Source organism: Solea solea, chromosome 18 (assembly GCF_958295425.1).
Source record: "Solea solea chromosome 18, fSolSol10.1, whole genome shotgun sequence".
NCBI lineage: Eukaryota > Metazoa > Chordata > Actinopteri > Pleuronectiformes > Soleidae > Solea > Solea solea.
The window spans coordinates 15,273,046-15,290,186 of NC_081151.1; the positions used below are offsets into that span (position 1 = coordinate 15,273,046).

The following is a 17,141-nucleotide window of genomic DNA, read 5'->3' on the forward strand; positions in this document are numbered from 1 at the left end:
CGGTCAAAAACAAAACGCAATCTAAATGATTGGATCTAATCAATCTAACTAATAAAAGGTAAGTCACAATCCTAGTGATTGGCGTTCCTAAAAGGCTGTGAAAATTAACAAACAGAAATCTCTCCCAAGGAGGAAAACAAAAAAGGGGCTATAAATCTTAACTAAGGTATCAGCTAACAGGCTATGATAAGAAAACTTACAAAAGAAAGTGTCGCTCACAAAGAGGATAAAAAACTTGTGGAATCTGTGGCTGTGACGAGGAGCTCTGGTGATCAGGCATGGGCAAAAACACTCTGGCACTGATACAGTGAAACTGTTTTTAAAGTCCACATGGCTTAATTGTCAGCAGGTGTGTGTGTAATCAGGGCCGGCAGGCCGGCAGAGGAGGGGGCGGGGCAAACTGCCGGAGTGACATTGATTAATAATCTAGTATTAAAAATGGCTGCCACACCTCCTCCTCGGCCTGAGCTTCTAGGAATATGGGTATTAGCATGAGTGGGTGGAGTTGACTCATTTAGACTAACGTAATCTTCTTCATGTAACCAAGTTTCAGTTACACAGAATAAATCAATACAATTGTCAGAAATTAGATCATTTATTAAAACAGATTTTGAGGAGCGAGACCTTATATTTAATAGTCCACATTTAAAAGTGGTATTATTTGACTCTATGTTATTGTTGGTATTAATCTTTATTAAGTTAGAATGTCTAACTCCTCTTCTGTTTGTTATTGATTTATTTACTTTAGTTTTTACTTTAGTAGGTCGAGGGACAGACACAGTCTCTATGGGGTTTTTAATTGGTGAATGCTCGAAAAGAAGCATGAAAGACTGCAATTCTGTGTCCTGGTCTCAACTCTGGATTGTCATGGGTTTCTAATAAAATGTCCTAAGCTGCTAGATAAGAGAGCTGTTCCATCCGAAGTGGGATGGACACCGTCTCTCCTCATGAGACCAGGTTTCCCCCAGAAGTTTTGCCAGTTATCTAAAAACCCAATGTTGTTTTCTGGACACCACCTCGACAACCAGCGATTGAATGACGACATGCGGCTATACATGTCATCACTGGTTACATTGGGCAAAGGACCAGAGAAGATTACGTTGTCCGACATATATTGTGCGTACCTACACACAGACTCAACATTAACTTTTGTGACCTCCGATTGGCGTAATCGGGTGTCATTACTGCCGACATGAATAATAACTTTACTGAATTTACCATTATCTGTAGCCAGCAGTTTCAGATAAGACTCTATGTAACACCTGGTCGCTGGCGTCGCTATTTTCATGTTCCTCAGGATGGAGTCACCAATTACCAGAGTTGGTTTCTCAGTCTGTGTGGTGCTGAGTAGGGAAAACTTGTTTGAGGTGTGAACAGGTTGGTGGTGGACAGGAATCTTAGGCTTAACACTACGCCTCTTATTACGGACAGTCACCCAGCTGCCCTGTTTGTCTCTCGGCTGCACGGGAGCTGCTTTCTACTTCACTAAGCCTCGCCTCCACCCTAGCCAGTAAGCTACACTTTTTACAAGTACTTTTATCGCTAAAGGAGGCAGAGGAGTAGTTAAACATGTGGCACACAACACAGGAGAGAGCAGGAGAAGGAGAGGGAGAGAGAGAAGCCATCGCTGCTAAGCTAACTTTACGCTAGCAAAGAAAGAAACACGGTACGTGATCTACGTAAACAATAGAGTTGAAGCAAAAGTAGCGGGTGAAAGTATTAGTCTTAGTACTAGTATTAGTAATAAAACGAGTGTTTGTTCAGTTAATCGATCGTTCCAGTGGATAGAAAACCGCAGAGAACCTGAAAGGAACAACTCACAGAATGGGATAAAACAGGAAACTGGCTTAAATAAAAACTATTCATGAAACAAACAAAAGAGACATGACTATAGTTAAAACAGCAGTTCACTTTACTGGGTGAAATTAATAAAGCAGGCTTTCTAGAGCTAAGAGACTATGTCCTGTTCAAAATAAAGACTATATATCTTCAGATAGGGAAGGTGTATGTGTGTGTGAGAGTGAGTGAGTGAGGGAGAGAGAGAGTATTAATATACTAACATGTGGAAACATAAGCTCGAATAGTACACTGTTGGAGAGAGTAACAATACAATAGGCTATGTAAACTTCACAACTACAGTGAAGCTATGTTGGGTGTGCACACTACTAACATAATGGTTTGTGGCAGTGGGGTATGGTTAGAGCGGAGGCTGCTGGAGGAGAGGGAGGAGTGGCTCAGCCGGTGATCAGACAGCTGGACAGAATCAGGTAATCAGTCAGCTATATAAGCACACTTGTAACCTGGTTCTGGTCTCTTGCAGTAGGCTGGGTCCAGAGAGAGAGAAGCAGACAGTGTTGCCGGATCAGATTGACAGTTTCCAGCCCAATCACATCGTAGAACCCGCCCAATCCAATAAAAACCAGCCCAAACCACGAAGTTGCCAGACACTCGTGTAAACCCGTAAAATCATAACACATAGACATCCAGAGCTTCATATAGCATCAAATAGCCACACATAAATGATAGATTAACAGGTTTAATGCAACCAACAAGAGCGCAGTAAATCAACCATTGGCTACACAAATTGCAAGATGAACCTCTGGCATCCTAGCGCCAGGCCCAGATTAGTAATAATAACAGCTGCACGTAAAAAGGTGCACTTTTAACCGTGTAGGCCTAATATATTTAATTATTTACATCACAAATGACCCGTATGAGGACTACTTGCAAAACAAACAACGTAGGTTGCAATCCTAAGTTCACGGCGTTTTTGGTCATCTTTGACTGTGTTTTGTCCGACACCAGATCCCACCGGTACAGCAAAAGATTTCACACTCGGCGCACAGCGGGACTTGTGTTTTTTTGTGGCGCCATGTTCTTTCAAATCATTAAGCTGAGCTCTTATTTCTGTGTTACAATACTTGCAACGGGCTTTAGAGTCGTCTCCTGTGACAGCCGCGATCCAGGTCTTAAGTTCAGGGTCTGTCTCCCATTCGTTCCTGTAGCATTTCTTATATTTTCCCCACTTCGGCATGATGCTGCTGCTTAGCTAGGTCACCCGCTTCATATTTAGCGCGGCTACAGTGCTGAACTGACGTCACGGACCGGTACGTTGCCATGCCGATTGAATAGCCCACAACTACCTCAATTATTTATTTATTTAAACTATTTATTTATTTATTTATTTGAGAGAGAGAGAGAGAGAGAGAGAGAGCTGTTTTTACAATATTAAAAAACCCGCCAAATGTGGACAAAAGCAGCCCAAATTTTATTCACCCGCCCAATGTATTTTTTCCCCGCCTGACGTAAACAAAAGAAGCACAATTGGGCGGAAAACCGCCCAATCTGGCAACACTGGAAGCAGAGCGGAGACGGTGGGAGAAACACAGTGGATGCAGCCCAGCCGTCAGAGTGACGGCGGCGCTTTTTGTTGAGACTTTTTGAGACTTTTCAGTTGAACTTTATCTGTTTATGCCACCGTTGACAATAAACTGTAATATTTTCACAAGAAACACAGGCTCTTACATCCTTCCTGAACCCGCCGTGAGCAGCGAAGCTCACATGGTTGTTTACAGTTTCAGAGGAATTTGCAGTACATGCTCTAAACACAAAAACAGCAGTAAAATTGCCTCAGGTTTCACATACAAGTTATTTACAGCACTGACGTTTGGGTTCAACACACTGTGAAGACATCTTCTTAGAGTGATACACATCATCTCCCTAATAACTAATCTCCCAGTCCCTCATCAGTAGAAGAAGTATTCTCCAAGTCTTCCTCTTCAGAGAAGTCATCAAAGGACAATGTTTGCAGTCAAGCATACTTTTGTATGTTGCGCGTGCTGTGGCCAGTTGTGCTTCAACTTCACACAATCTTTTCTTCAGCACACAGAGTAGTCCTTCATGTCCTTTAACACTTTATGTAATGTACTGCAGGTCATGGTGATATGGCGAGAAAAAAATATTTTTGACAAGGTAATGCTGCTGGCTACACTGAAAGAAGAAGAAGCCATTGTGGTTCGTGAAGTCAAACAGCACATGGAGTACATGAGGAGTGTTGCTGGACTGATTGAAGAGCTTACCTTTCAGCTCACTGAAGACACCAATGGGAAATCTGCATTACTAGTGGCCTTTTCTGCTCTCACCAGGCTGACGATACAGCTAAAATGTTCGCTTTTTGATGCCCAAATATAACCCCTCGATGGTCCTATGCAGGTCATTTTGGGTTGTTGCTCCTTTGGACGACAACACACAAATTAATTCATGCCTATCTCAGTTTACAATCAGCCTCTTTTCAGATCCACTGTACAAGAGCAGAGCCATCAAATATTTTTTTCAAAGTACCTGAGGTCCACTGCTGAACATCAGACACTCACTGCTGGACTATGTCTTGCTGTACAGAAACTCCGTGGTGAGTTTCTCCAGGTCCTTTGTTGCCGCTGTAATCCTTTGTACAGTCTGTCCGTAAGACATTTCTGTGTTAACAAATGCTGAGACACAATTTAAAAACAAAAATGTTATTATACATATTTGCCTAGTTAGTACCTTGATGTATCTTTTGGCCAGTGTCCGGTCAAGGTTTTCCGCCTTTCGCTTGTTCCAGCCACTTGCCTGGATTGTAAGCATGTCTGTGCGAACTTGACACACAATGTATATGCAGTAATTTAGGTTCACAGTGAGGACCAAAGGTCAGATACTACATTGATCATTCTCTAATATTGTCATATAAACCTGGAAAGAATACACTTAATTAATCTGTCAGAAGTTAAATGATCAGTTTAAAAGTGCTGACTACACAATTGTTTTCAAAGGGAGCACCTATGCATGGAAATCTTAAATACAAAGGCCGAGCATCAGTGTTCAAACCCCTTTTCAGAAGGGAGAATATGGGAAAGTTGGATACCTGCAGAGATTTGACTCCACCTGACCACGAGGAAGCACTCTATTGTAGAGAGGTGCTACGCCTTCTGGTTTGGTCTATGTGGAGAAGGAGTCATACTGCAGCATGATAACGACCCCAATCACACCTCAAAGCTCTGACAGAACCACTTGAAGATCAAAGATGATAATAAAAACGTAGTGCTACATTCATAAAAAATAAAAAAAATAAAATGTCAGCTTGTGGTCTCAATTTGGACACAACTATACATGAAAAATGCTTGGATACTTGGAACAGATGGCTGCTCGGGAGAGGAAGCGGTTAACCTGTTCAACCTCCTCCCCGATTGTTGTTCCAGCTCCTTCTTGATTGCGTCCCCCCCATTTTAACTGTAATACATTTAGATGAATGTTATCATTTGGAAAACAAAAAGTAGGGGCAGAGGACAGACAATCATAATGTGTGGTACAAATGGTAAGAAATACATCTAATTGTCATTATTACCTCACACATCCAAGAATGCGCTTTTGCATGCATGATGGAGAGAAATGGACGCATGTTCAGCAAGTCCTCCAACTCTGGACAGTGGTCCACAACTCTGCAGATATGGCCAATATTTGCAGACCACATCAGAGCAAAAATACTGGACGGTCTGTGAAGCTAGCTGTTTCTGGAGATAAAGGGTATGCAAATATTTCTCCACAGAACATATTCAGTCCCTTCAGCAAAACCCCAGGACGGCAGACAGCAACTTCAACACCTTCCTCGTCTAGTTTGCTTGCAGACTTTTCGTGACATCCCTGGGGCAGTGATTTTTAGATCCTCATACGTGGAGAACAAGTCCACCATGTACAAGGTCTCAAAATTGACAGTGGCTGGCCAGTAACCACTTTCAACCAGACCACTTATAGTCACTGGCAAGGTTTTTCCACAGGAGCAGTTTACTAATGGAAGGAAGAGGTTGTATCTTCCTGTAATTTCAGAGAAAAACAATTATCTCTTGTTCACAAGAAACAAAAAACACAATATGAAGAAATAAAAACAAAAATGTTACCATTCATTCCAATTAAAATAACTGGCTTTCCCTTGGAAAAGCTTGTTTGCCCAGTGGAGCAGTCACAGCAGGGAGGAACGATTGGTAACATGCAATCTAAAAAGCAGAATAAGTTTACACATTAGAGTAAATGAAACCAAAAACTCAACAGTGACGATTGTTTCTATCAAACAAAACTGTTGGAGTAAACCAGGGTTTGTGTAAAATGTAAAACAGCCTATATAACCTGAGACTTAAAAACTACCTTTTTCATGATAGGAGAATTTCCCTCCCTCATGCTGCTGAAAAAAGGGGATGGTGGCAGGTGTCTGAATAACCCCTCCACCATGGATGCTCTGTTATGAAGCACCAGGGCCTCATGTGTGGAAAGGTCACAGGCTGTGCAGTAGAGCGATCACGGTAAACAGTCCCTACACATCACTACTGCATCCTTGTGTCCACAATGATGGCAAACCCCCTCCTTGGGCTTCTCAGATGACAACATATTGTTCACCATGAAGGGCCTCATCACTGTCCAATTTTCCAGAGAGGAAGGTTGCCTGTTCCTCCAGGGCGAGGGGAGAGGTTGTTCAGGACCACTTCCCAAGAGGTCTCAGACATCTTGAATGAGGGAATCTGAAAATGAAAAGGGAAGAAGGCAATGGTAAATCTGGGCAATTACCACATAACTAATGAGGAAACAAGAACTAAGGGAAAAAAGGGAAAAACCTACATTTTCGATGGTCACATTTTCTCCAGTTGTGCCAAGTGGGAGAAACCATCTTCTTCCATGTCGACCCAGTCCAACACCGACCCTCCCTGGACGGGGTTTTTGGTGGAGAGGGAGTTTTTCCATGACCGCGTCGCCTCCTCCAGGCACTCGTAAATGCCTGCAGCAGCTGTTTTGAGGCCGATTTAGCTTTAGGTAGCTGTTTTCCCTCATAACGAGACATGGAGGTCTCCACGGGGACTTCTGGCCACGTAATGCCCAGCTTTGCAGCTGCCCTCTCACAGACTACATGAAGGTCCGCACTGTCAGTCGGGTTTGGGGAGCTGCTGCGTGTGCTATCGCCGAGCGCCGGCTTTGTAGCCGGTGAAAGGAAAAAGAGACCGGTCCCCTGCTCGTCATCATCAGAGCCGAGGTTCAAGGACTCGTCTCCTATCTCGGAGTCACTGTCGTGGATGTCATGTCCCATAAACATGTTGTCAGGAACGTGATCATCGGGGTCGGAGAGTGGGTCGTCAGCGTCGAGTTGTTCACCCCAGCTGGCTCCCGCGGGCATGGTGTTTCCCTGTGTGTTCTCCGTTAACTCTGGTGGCGGGGGAATGGATACCCCCACCATAGGATCTGCGGTCGACAGACTAGCTTGGCGCGCTAGCCGGCAACGGCGGGTCTTACTTGAAAGACGGGCGCAGTGCTCACAGGCAACCGGAGATGCAAGGGCGTCTTGGGCGTGTTGTAGCCCGAGGCACGCAGAGCAAGTGGCATGGGTGTCCGCTCAGGCTATCTTGCAACACACACACAAACACACTACAGCATTTCCAGTGTTGTAATGTAACAAAATACAAAACACTTTGTTACTGTACTTAAGTAGAATTTTCACATATATGTACTTTACTTCATTATTTATATTTAACTTTTATTTTTACTCCACTACATTTCCTAAATAAAATGTGTACTTTTACTTCGATACATTTCCCTTAACCATCTTCAGAAGGTTCATTTAAAGGTTCATTTTAATGTTGTTTGAAGTTGTTCACCTGTACCTATTGTGCTTTTATTGTTAAGAAGCCACAATAAATGTCTTATTGAAAATTGCTCACATTGTTTAAATACTTTTACTTTTACTTCTAATACTTAAGTACATTTTATTTCAGAAAATTACTTTTGATACTTAAGTACAGTAAATGTCAGGTACTTTTACTCTTTTACTTTAACTTCTACCGAAGTCATTTTCTGGTAAGCTATGTTTATTAGTCTTAGGTGGAGTAGTTGCCTTTTCCATGGTGAGGAGAAGAGAACAATTAAGCTCCATAATTAAAACACGAAGCAGTGAGCAGCTAGTATGGTGGCTAGCTGCAGCAGCTACTGTTTGGTGACAGCCCAGCTACTACACTCAGTCAGCAATGTAGTTTAAGGTAGCGTTCAGCGAACGAGTTGTTACCTCACTCTGCGAACTGCAATGCTATCCCGTTAGCTACACCTGCCGTCTAAGAGATGCTTCTGAGAGCGAGAAGAGGTATTAAACTGAAGAGATGACTTGACAGGCTTATAAAGCAGGAGGGAGTCCCTCTTCCGGAGGCAGACGTCATGTCTTCCGGCCAGTCAGGACTGGAGTAATGAAAGAAAAGCTTCTGGGGGACAAGCGCGTAGGGGTGTGTCCCATAGTGAGATACCGAAACGAATGTTGAAAAAGAACGTTTCAGTTTCACATTTTTCTGGCGAGATCTAAATAATCTTCGCAACAACGAGCAAGCGAGTGATTATGTACATTCACTAGGGTGAATATTATGAAAATAAAATATATATTTCTCGCTAGAAAGTTAATCAAAACACATTTTTATGCAGAATCTAATTCAAAATATTGATTTTTTTTCACTAAAAATGAGAGAAATGTCCGCCATGTTTTTGTTCTCACGGCCGGAATCTTGAAAGTCACGTGACCTGGACCAAAAGGCTGAAAAAAATTTAACAGTGAGGAGCTTCTCTTTTCTTCTGTGGAGGCAGATGTTCGCTCACCCTTCCTCATTTGCTGCTCTCTCTCTGTCTCTCGTTCAGACTGAACATGTATCGCTTCTTTTTAACGATTTTGTTGATAACAGCTAGCCTGCGGTTAGCGATCAAATGCTAACAGGATATGGAAAAACAACAATAATTTTGGCTATCATACACAATCTATACAATAACAATATACATAAGTAAAACGTATAAAAGTGTCTTTACACAGGAACCTCATCTGTTGATATGGTCATAGAAGGAACTACTGCATTTTGATCGATGAAAGTCCCCGTAGTTCTCAGGGAAGGGAGGGGTGACCAGAGGAGCATTACTTTGTTGCAATCTCAAGCTTATCCTCTAGATGTCACTAGAAATTATAAACTTCACCTTCAACTACTCCTCAATTACTTGTTTATTAATGGGCAAAACAAATATACACAGGATATCATGTGTTTCTCTGATCAAATCATTTTAAAAAGCAGCAAGTTTATGACCTTCAAAATTCACACAACACGACCTTCAAAGTTTGAGACTTTGGAAGTTTTAGGGTTTTGGAACAAACAACAATTTATTGCAAATGTTATTGGATTCAAGTTGTTACTGAAGGTGGCAACACAAGCAGTTTAGATAGCAGAAAACACATCTTGCCAAGAATGTATGCAATTACGTCATTTGAAAAGTCAGTTGGTCATGTAATGAACTTAAAAGGTCAGGAACATCTTCAGAGGTAACACTATACAGTTCACACTGCACTGTACAACCTACGACCCAACCTACAAAGTTAACATTACAGACAACACTATCACGCTTCACATTACATGACCTTCAAAGTTCACACCACACAACTTTGAGAGATGACAGTTTACTCTACGGAACCTTTTAAGTTCACACTGCAGGGTTCACAATACACGACCTATATAGTTTCTTCCTCGCTGGTGTTTATTAGGGTTCAAGGTTTAAGTAATTCGTATGTGCAGCCCACTTTCTTCTTCTCTGATTTTACGTCTTCAACTTAGATTGAATTTGTGAAATTTGGAAATACTATGTCACAGTTCAAGGTTCGCTTGGCTCGTTTTTATGAACAATCACAACTAAAAATGCAATATAAAATGAATCATAATTTTGACTCAATAACACAATGTCCATATAAGGAGTTATGTATTATTCCCACGGCAAATTACCTGTGAGCACTAAGGGTTAAAAAGCCGGGGTGGAAAACACTGAAACAAAGAATTAACCCTATACTACCTACAGAGTTCACACAACACAGCTCACTCTATCCGACCTTCAGAGTTCACTTTCCTGTTGGTTTTTCTCATTGACCTCCACAATTTGAAAACCATTTTCCTCCTATCCCTAATAAGCACCAACCAACTTTTCAAATTACCGAACTGCATAGATTCTTGGCAAGTACATATCTGTCCGTGCAGTCCTGTTCTACTGTTTCACTGTCTTGTAGGATATGAAAAAAAATGAATACTGTCATTTGGTATGAATATATATACCACCCAGCACTACTACTTACCAGCCCTTGGGGAAAACATTACAAATTGACATATGCTTCTTCTTGAATCAACATATTCACACATGGATTTCAGTGGTTCCTTTCAACACTTTTTTACCCTGCTCTCTCTCTCTCTCCCTCCCCCAGGAGTATACAATAGATGTTTTCTTCCGTCAGAGTTGGAAGGATGAACGCTTGAAGTTTCATGGACCAATGAACATTCTGCCACTCAACAACCTGATGGCCAGTAAGATCTGGACCCCTGACACTTTCTTCCACAATGGCAAGAAATCTGTGGCGCACAATATGACCATGCCCAACAAGCTACTGAGAATTATGGAGGATGGAACCTTGCTCTACACTATGAGGTACCCGATTTTAGCGTTTTTCAACACCTAGCACTTTTTAGGAACATCAGTTCCGGATTACTTCCAAAGCACCACAAATTCCCAAAGTGTCCCAAAGTGTCAAATTAACAATGAGTAATGGGGGTTGGGTACCATGCTCAGAGATACACCAGCCCATGACCTGGCAGGGATTCAAACCAGCAACCTTCCAGTGACAAGCCCAATTCCCTTCTGCTCAGACATGGCTGCTCAGCACCATTTACTATCATGAAAAGTGTGTTGTTTTGTTAGGAAACGGCAACAGTGAACAACATTTTACATTTACCAAGATATCATTTTTAAATTCATTTTAGATTCAAGTGGCAAGCACTGCCTGACCTATTCTCCACAAACAGCTCACCACAGCATTATTTTCACTGGGATATAAAAGTGTAGAAAACATTAGACAATGTTTAGAAAACATTTATGTCTATAATCGTAATAATAACAATGAGAATTTTATTGTCTGTTTGTTTATTGCCAGGCTAACGGTTCAAGCTGAATGTCCCATGCACCTAGAGGACTTCCCCATGGATTCTCACTCATGTCCCCTTAAGTTTGGCAGTTGTAAGTGTCGTCAGACTCTCATCATCCTCATGTCAGCAGGATTATGTTGGCTGTTCCCTGACTTAGTTGTAATTCTTTATTTACCATGTCCCCTACCAAATGTCAAGTGAAATTAGCTATCTCTCCACAGACTTCAGCAGTGCAAACACTGAACACTCACCCGATAATTCCCCTGTCAATAAACCATCACATCATTTATGAAGTTTGACTTTTTAAAAACTACAAAGAAAAAGAGTGTTAAAGGAAAAGTCCTGTTTCTGTGTGGGTAAGGCCTTAATGAACTAATTTGTATTGCTACTGTTGGAGCTGTAACAAGCTGTAAGTTACAGTAGGTAACTTTTAAGGTAGCTGAATTCAAAATGTGGGAGAAGCCACCACAGTAATGGCATCTTGATTACGTCTGGTACATTTCCAGATGTGATTGTATCGTTCTGCTGAAATGCTTCCTGTCATTTGAGCTTCCTTTATCAATAAAGGAAACAACTAAACATTGTTTAATTAGGACAACTTCCTGTTGTTGCATGAAACTGCGGTGACTTGTTTTATATGCAACACACACACACACACACACACACACAAACAAGTGACAAGTGGGTTTGTTTAAACCCACCCAAAGTATTGGAACATGTGACTGGCAGGTTTGTTGTGTTGCCCAGGTGTGTCAGATTACATTGTTTATTCAAACAATAAATAGCACTGAATGTCTACGCTCAGCTTCAGATTGGGTAGGATAGGTTTCACATGTGCAGACTGCATTTAGAAGTGGAACCAACATGAAAACCAGAGAGTTGTATATGGGTGAAAAACAAGCAAATGTGAATTTTAGAGAAGATGGGAAATCAATCAGAGCCATTGCACAAACATTGGCCATAGCCAGTACAACCATTTGGAATGTCCTGAAGAAGAAAGAAACCACTGGTGTACTAAGCAACAGATGTCGAGCATGTAAACATCAGCAGTTGATGACAGAAACATTGAGAGAGCAGTAAAGAAAGAGCCTAAAACAACTGTTAGTGACATCAGCAACAACCTCCAGAGGGCAAGTGTGAAGGTATCACAATCTACTGGTCGCAGAAGACTTGATCAAACGTACAGAGGCAACATCAGAAGATGCAAACCACTCATTAGCAAGAAGAATAGGAAGGCCAGGCTGGAATTTGCCAAAAAGTACAGAGACAAGCCTCCAAAATGTTGGGACAAAGTTTTATGGACTGGTGAGACAAAGATTAACTTTGATTAACATTGTGATTGATCAATTATTAAGTTCATTTTATAGTGCCTCACTTACAGGTTAATGACCCCCTTCATGAGTTTGAACCTGTTTAATTACACCCATCTTATCTGTAGAACTAATTCGGTGATCTGTGTTTTCTTGCACTGGCTGCATCAGATGCCTACACAAAGACAGAGGTCACTTACATCTGGACTCGAAATGCCTCCCAGTCAGTGGATGTTGCAGCTGATGGATCCAGACTCAACCAGTATGACTTAGTGGGCCAGAGTGTGGGAAAGGAAACCATTAAATCCAGTACTGGTGAGCACTGTGCATCAAGACAAACAGAACCAAGAAACTATGACAGGCATCTGGACCAATGACTGAATGAATAGTGTTATACATTTGCATGTTCTCTTTTGTCTTTAGGTAAATACACAGTCATGACAGTTCACTTCCATCTGAAGAGAAAGATCGGCTACTTTGTAATCCAGACATACTTACCCTGTATCATGACAGTCATCCTCTCACAGGTCTCCTTCTGGCTCAATCGAGAGTCAGTGCCAGCCAGAACTGTTTTTGGTGAGTCACTTTAACTATATAAACTCCACCACTGCTATTGCAATGCATAGTAATTTCTTGTAATGAAAACATAGGCCTTTGTTAAAAAGTCACACAAGCACTTCGCCATCTGGATAATGTTTTCTTGATCCTGCACTGTTCCCTTGATGTTTTTTTATGTCATGTGACACGATGACATTGTGAATCCCCACAGAAATTCTGAGAAATGTTCTAACCCATATTGTGCTGTCAAGTCTATGGTGAAGTCTGCAACCAGACTTTTTTTTTTTACAACTTTATTAATCAATATCTATTCATATCAGTGGATGCTTTCAACAAATAACTTCAAAAAGTGTTTCAGAAACAAACAAACTTTAATAATACAACAGGTTGACTTTAGAGTTCAAGGTATATACTACACCAGAAATGCACACAAAACCAAAGAGCCCCATGTTGAATGGTAACTATTCTGTGGTCATATAAATCTGCACTGCTTTCTCTGCCCAGGTTTGGGTCCTGTTTTTCATGTTGATAGGTTATTACACCACTGCACACTGGGGAAACTAAGCAAGGGGCAATGATGCCATATCCTTCTTTTTGCCAAAAGACAGAAAACCATACACTCAATCTCTAATTTTATTGCCACTTTAGTGTGAGATATAGGGTATAAAGGAAGTGTCATGTGAAAGGCATTCTGATTTGAGTGTAAAGGAGGATGACATGGGGACTGCAAAACACAGCAGATTGTTCTTAGTTCTGTCTATTGGTAGCCCACCTCCTGGTTCTCCTTTTTCCTCACTGGCTAATAATATGTTTCCAGTCAAAGGTGAAGATAGAGTTCACACACAAGATAGAGAGGAACTGCTCCACAGTTCACTAGCTAGGGCTCAACATCACCTTTTTGAGTGGACGAGTCTTGTTTGCATCAGAGGTCTCAGACTGTGTCCATACCATCCCAAACAAATTGCATCAGGGGCATAAATGTTCTATGGTTCTGTTCATCAGACTAAAAATGGGGGTGATTGTACCCTATGTGATTAGTTCCTACACAGTGTTATAATTGGTCATGTACAGGGTAAAAAAATATATATATTCTGATTACTTTGTACTCTGTCAAAGGGTTCTGCTGCAACTCCTCAATTGTTCAGCCATGGGAAAATCAGGAACAAGTCTCCTGAGGGGCATTTTGTTATTTACAGATTCTGAAAGTGTCATTTCTAAGCTTTCCAACAATGTCTAACACATGGAAATCTGAAAATATTTGAAGATGTGGCCATTTGAATGTAGGCACTCCTCAAACTAGTTTAGGGAGAATTTTAGCCTCAAAGATTTACACCTTCTGGGAGCCAAGAGACAGTATTATCATAGTCCAACCCCCTCCCGGTCTAAGCTGTCAGTGACATCTGATATCTGTTAGACCACAGGACAGAAACTATTGTGGTAGTTTCAATCAATAGCAGGTCTAGGGACCCGAGGGTTTAATGAAGATGTCCCAGGGGGTTCCCAGAGAAAAATGAAATGAAATATAAATATATACTTTATAAAAATGAAAAACAAGAAAGGTACTTAAGAGTTTGAAGGATCAAAAATAGATATGTATTTCTAATATCAAGTAAAATACAATACATTTAAGTGGCTATGTGGTGTAGGGTGGATGGATCAGTCTGTTGCTAAATGAGCTGAATGATGATGATGTGCTAACTCTCAGCTAGTTACAAAATCATTGGCATCACAGTCAATACTTCATACACAAAGCTGTGTCATTCACACATTATTCAAGTACATCATGTTGGTTTGTTAATCATATTGATAGCAGATGTTCACATGCTCCGGTTACAGTTTATAATACGATCATCTGATCAAACAGACGTTTCAATGTGCGTATCAATTGCATTTTAAAGGGGACATATTATACCCTATTTCCCCCATTAAAATAGTTCCCTGGTGTCCTAATGAACATGTCAGTGACATGCTTTGGTCAAAATACCATAAGGATGAAGAATCATAGTAGTTCAATAACCCTGCTAAACCCGCCCCTTTCAGAACGCTCGGTTTTCGTGCAAGGTCCTTTTATATGCAAATGAGACACAGGCAAACACACACCCACTTCTTCCAGGGGGTTTCTGATTTGTCCTCTTTACAGCTCTATTCGTCTCCCCCTCCCTCCACTAGCTCTCTGACAATATCAACATGTCAGCGAGAGTGCCGTCACAGGAAGAGACGTCCTACATAAGGATCGGGCCGAACACTGTCCAACTGTAAATCAGTTAAACAGTTAAACTGTATGTTGCTGTATCAGATCGTGTGTTCGTGTGTTCGCACCACTTCACATCATACTGCAAACAGCGGTCGCCGCATTTAGTCAGGGGACGTATTTCACCGACGTACAAACACACACATTGTTAAGAAAAGATCACATAGAGCTCATAACTGACCATTCTGACACGTCCTAATTAAACATATTTGTTCAGTACGTCCTCCATGACCGGAGCACAGACTCAGTCTGATACAATCACATAAAGCAGCTGTTTATGCAGCTCGCCGCTGACGATCAGCGGTGCTGCACTCTCTGTGCAGCGGTGCTACACTCTCTGTGTCACCGATAGCCTAAACTGCCGCTGGCGATCAGCTGATCGCCACCGCTGATCGCCAGCGGCGCGCTGAATAAACTGTATGTTGCTGTATCAGACCGGAGACCTCACCACCGCTGACCAGCTCCGGTGCTCCGGCGAGCTGGCGATCAGCGGTGGCGATCACCGTGTAACGCGCCACCGCTGATCGCCAGCGGCGCGCTGAATAAACTGTATGTTGCTGTATCAGACCGGAGACTGTGCTCCGGAGACCTCACCACCGCTGACCACCTCCGGTGCTCCGGCGAGCTGGCGATCACCGTGTAACGCGCCACCGCTGTATCAGACAGTCTCCGGTCTGATACAGCAACATACAGTTTATTCAGCGCGCCGCTGCCGATCAGCGATCGCCAGCGGCAGTTTAGGCTATCGGTGACACAGAGAGTGTAGCACCGCTGCACAGAGAGTGCAGCACCGCTGATCGTCAGCGGCGAGCTGCATAAACAGCTGCTTTATGTGATTGTATCAGACTGAGTCTGTGCTCCGGTCATGGAGGACGTACTGAACAAATATGTTTAATTAGGACGTGTCAGAATGGTCAGTTATGAGCTCTATGTGATCTTTTCTTAACAATTTGTGTGTTTGTACGTCGGTGAAATACGTCCCCTGACTAAATACGGCAACCGCTGGCCGCAGTCTGATGTGAAGTGGTGCGAACACACGAACACACGATTGCTGACTTTTTCCGGCACATTAGCTTCATATATAAAATCCTCTGTAAAACACTGTGCTCCACTGTGCAGCCACCAACAGCACACTTGTCCCGCCACGTTGACATAATACCGCTCTTCCTCCCTCGCCTGCACTCTGGCAGGGACAAGGTGGAGCTAAGGTGGAGCTTGCGAAGTAAACGTACTGGTGGGGCGGTAACATTCGCGGTGAAATGCGCATGCTAACGTCATAAGCGCAGGGAATTCAACATCGAGCGTTTTATCGCCTATACTTACACTAAGCGGAACCACGAAAACATGACTGAGTATTGTTTTTCCACACTTTGGCGACTGGTAGGGCCCCCAGAGTCCCAAATATCAGTATTAAAATGGTTAAAAAGTTGATTTTGCATAATATGTCCCCTTTAAAATGACAATACTAATACTAGCTAATAACAATGTAGCCACATAACGTTCTGAAAGGTACAGTGAATTGTTGAAAGACAGTGTCCAGCATGAAAAAACTTTTTTTAATCCCTGTATGTGAATTTGAATGAACACTTACGTAACATTCATTGACGTTAATGAAAATTCACCCCATAAGACTTTAATTACAGGACTGTCCTCCTCCCGAACTGTCACTGGGAGCTGGTGGTGTTTTTGATTGTACCTTTACTGGAGCCAGCCATCAGAACTCTTAGCATTTATTGAATATTCATGTTGTTCTCTAACACTGAATTCAACTTCCTGAATTCAATTTATTCTTCTCTCTTTTCAGGCGTTACTACAGTTCTCACAATGACGACACTGAGCATCAGTGCCCGTAATTCACTGCCTAAAGTGGCCTATGCCACAGCTATGGACTGGTTCATCGCTGTCTGTTACGCTTTTGTCTTCTCTGCACTCATTGAATTTGCGACAGTCAACTACTTCACCAAGCGAGGCTGGGCCTGGGATGGGAAGAGTGTTGTCAATGACAAGGTAGAGCTGTCACACACCTTT

At 42.2% G+C, this 17,141-nt stretch overlaps 1 protein-coding gene across 1 annotated transcript in view; it reads left to right on the forward strand.

The window, feature by feature from the left end:
- gabra2a (gamma-aminobutyric acid type A receptor subunit alpha2a) overlaps positions 1 to 17,141 on the forward strand; it is a 73,367-nt gene that overhangs the window by 48,345 nt on the left and 7,881 nt on the right. Inside the window, exons 5-9 of the mRNA XM_058616243.1 lie at positions 10,280 to 10,500; positions 11,003 to 11,085; positions 12,476 to 12,619; positions 12,728 to 12,880; positions 16,918 to 17,120. Coding sequence (XP_058472226.1) covers positions 10,280 to 10,500; positions 11,003 to 11,085; positions 12,476 to 12,619; positions 12,728 to 12,880; positions 16,918 to 17,120 — 804 coding nt within the window. The remainder of the gene's footprint in view (positions 1 to 10,279; positions 10,501 to 11,002; positions 11,086 to 12,475; positions 12,620 to 12,727; positions 12,881 to 16,917; positions 17,121 to 17,141) is intronic.